At 58.4% G+C, this 1,835-nt stretch overlaps 1 protein-coding gene across 2 annotated transcripts; it reads left to right on the top strand.

Annotated features, from left to right (window-relative positions):
- The first annotated feature begins 6 nt into the window (after positions 1-6).
- LOC102035428 (non-structural maintenance of chromosomes element 3 homolog) lies at positions 7-1,798 on the top strand. Of its 2 annotated transcripts, none has more exons than XM_031065709.1 (9): positions 7-233; positions 344-403; positions 518-581; positions 669-748; positions 853-947; positions 1,036-1,115; positions 1,193-1,235; positions 1,292-1,354; positions 1,643-1,798. In XM_031065709.1, exons 1-9 carry the CDS (start codon positions 192-194, stop codon positions 1,794-1,796), a joined length of 681 nt encoding a protein of 226 aa, XP_030921569.1. In that variant the 5' UTR covers positions 7-191; the 3' UTR covers positions 1,797-1,798. The 2 variants fall into 2 exon arrangements, with proteins under 2 accessions (XP_030921569.1, XP_030921568.1); XM_031065708.1 differs by having other exon boundaries at positions 344-415.
- Positions 1,799-1,835: the final 37 nt, after the last annotated feature.

Below are 1,835 nucleotides of genomic sequence, written 5' to 3'. Positions count from 1 at the left end.
GGCGGGCCCAGCGCAGTCGCGGGCGGAGCGCGGTCGGGGATGGTTCGTGGCTCGGCCGCGTCGTTGGCCGGGCCTTGAGGGACTTTCTGCGGCCTTGCTGAGGGTAGGACGCGGTGAGCAGCCTTAGGGGTGCTCCCGTCGCGATTTTAGCCCGCCCGGTGTTTGTTTTCCTCTCAGAACTGCTGTGAAAAATGTCGCAGCGGAAGCGCAGCAAAGGGCTCGGCTGCTCTCAGGTGAGCGGCTGCTTCCCCTCACACCCGTTCTCCCCTCGTTCTTTCTGTTCCTCGATTTTGGTCCCTTCTCTATCATCAAATTGCCTCGTTTCTCCTGGTTTTCCACTTAGATGACCGACGGCGAGGTTGATTGCATCCCGACCCAGGTGGAGCGGCACTCCCAGGACCAGGTGAACCAGAAGGTGGATTGAGGTGATTCCCTCCGTACCCACTCCCGGATTTTCCTGGGTCTGCATTCTTTGATATCAGCCCGCTCTGTGCCTTCCCTGCTCATTCCCCCACAGGTAAACGAGCTGGTGCAGTTCCTGCTTGTGAAGGACCAGAAAAAAATTCCTATCAAGAGGACAGGTACGTTTAGGGGAATCTCTTTAAACCCCTAAAGCTTTTCTGGGTGCTCCGGGCTCCCTCAGCGTTCCCTGCCCGTTTTTTTTACAGACATACTGAAGAACGTAATCTGGGAATACAAAAATGCCTATTCAGAAATTGTCAAAAAAGCTGACAAGATCCTGCAAGAGGTGGGGAAAGCACAAGGAGGGGAAAGTTTTGAGGGGGAGCCACCTCGTGGATTGATTAATTAATTAATTAATTAATTAACTAATTAACCCGTTTGCTCCCTCAGGTATTCGGGCTGCAGCTGGTGGAGATCGACAGCAAACGCCACATTTATATCCTCGTTAATAAACTGCTCCATGCTGAGGGCCAGCACCTGTGCAGGTGAGAGGGGGGGACCTGGGGGATTCGAAGCCCCCTCAGGGTGTCCCCCCAACCCCCAACGCGGGTGACACCCCGGCGTCACCCACAGGGGCAAGGAGAAGGAGAAGATGGGGCTCCTCTTGGTCATCCTCAGCTTCATCTTCATGAAGGGCAACTCGGTCAAAGACAGTGAGTTCTGCCCCGAGCCCCCCTCGCTGTACCCCGGTTTTTCTTTGCCCTTTGCTGACTGGCGCCCCCTTTTGCAGGCACTTTGTGGGAGTTCCTGCACTTGCTCCGCGTGTACCCGGGGTAGGGTTTGGGGGCGCACGGGGACGGGGTGAGGGACGGTGCCGGCCTCACCGTCCGAGGCAGCACAGCGTCTTTGGGGACGTCAGGAAGCTGGTGACGGAGGAGTTTGTGAGGCAGAAGTGAGTCGGGAGCTCCTGGCGAGGGGGAAGGGATGATTTTGGGGAGGGGGGGGTTTCACCCCATCCATCCATCCATCCGTCCGTCCGTCCGTCCATCCCGGTGTGCCCAGAGCAGCCTCGGCTCCAGCCTGGCCGGGCTGTTTATACCACACCGCAGAGCAAAACCTGCACCCCTCACACCCCGTGCCTTAAAGGGTCCCTCACGGGGCAGGGGGAGAGCCGGACACCCCCTCTGTGCACCCCAAAACCTGCTGGGGAGGGGTCCTCACCCAACCCAACCCTCTGCAGGTACCTGGAGGCCACCCCCATCCCGCTGACGGAGCCCCCGGAGTTCAAATTCCAGTGGGGACCACGGGCGGAAAAGGAAACCTCCAAGAAGGACGTGCTGAACTTTGTGGCCAAGGTGAGGCCGTTTTTGGGGTGTGGGGGGGGGCATCTCTGAGTTCTGGGGGGGCTCAATTTGATGCCCCCTCCCCTTTAT

The sequence above is a fragment of the Geospiza fortis genome, unplaced genomic scaffold (assembly GCF_000277835.1).
Source record: "Geospiza fortis unplaced genomic scaffold, GeoFor_1.0 scaffold1397, whole genome shotgun sequence".
NCBI lineage: Eukaryota > Metazoa > Chordata > Aves > Passeriformes > Thraupidae > Geospiza > Geospiza fortis.
Note: the sequence above shows the minus strand (reverse complement) of the source record. Positions and strands in the feature narration are given on the sequence as shown.

Bases quoted from the DNA above. Each gene is read 5' to 3' on its own strand.
- LOC102035428 (XM_031065708.1), top strand. From the start codon at position 192: ATGTCGCAGCGGAAGCGCAGCAAAGGGCTCGGCTGCTCTCAG. The intron at 416-517 runs GTGGATTGAGGT...ATTCCCCCACAG, and splicing joins AGGACCAGGTGAACCAGAAG to GTAAACGAGCTGGTGCAGTT. The intron at 1,116-1,192 runs GTGAGTTCTGCC...CCCCTTTTGCAG, and splicing joins GGGCAACTCGGTCAAAGACA to GCACTTTGTGGGAGTTCCTG.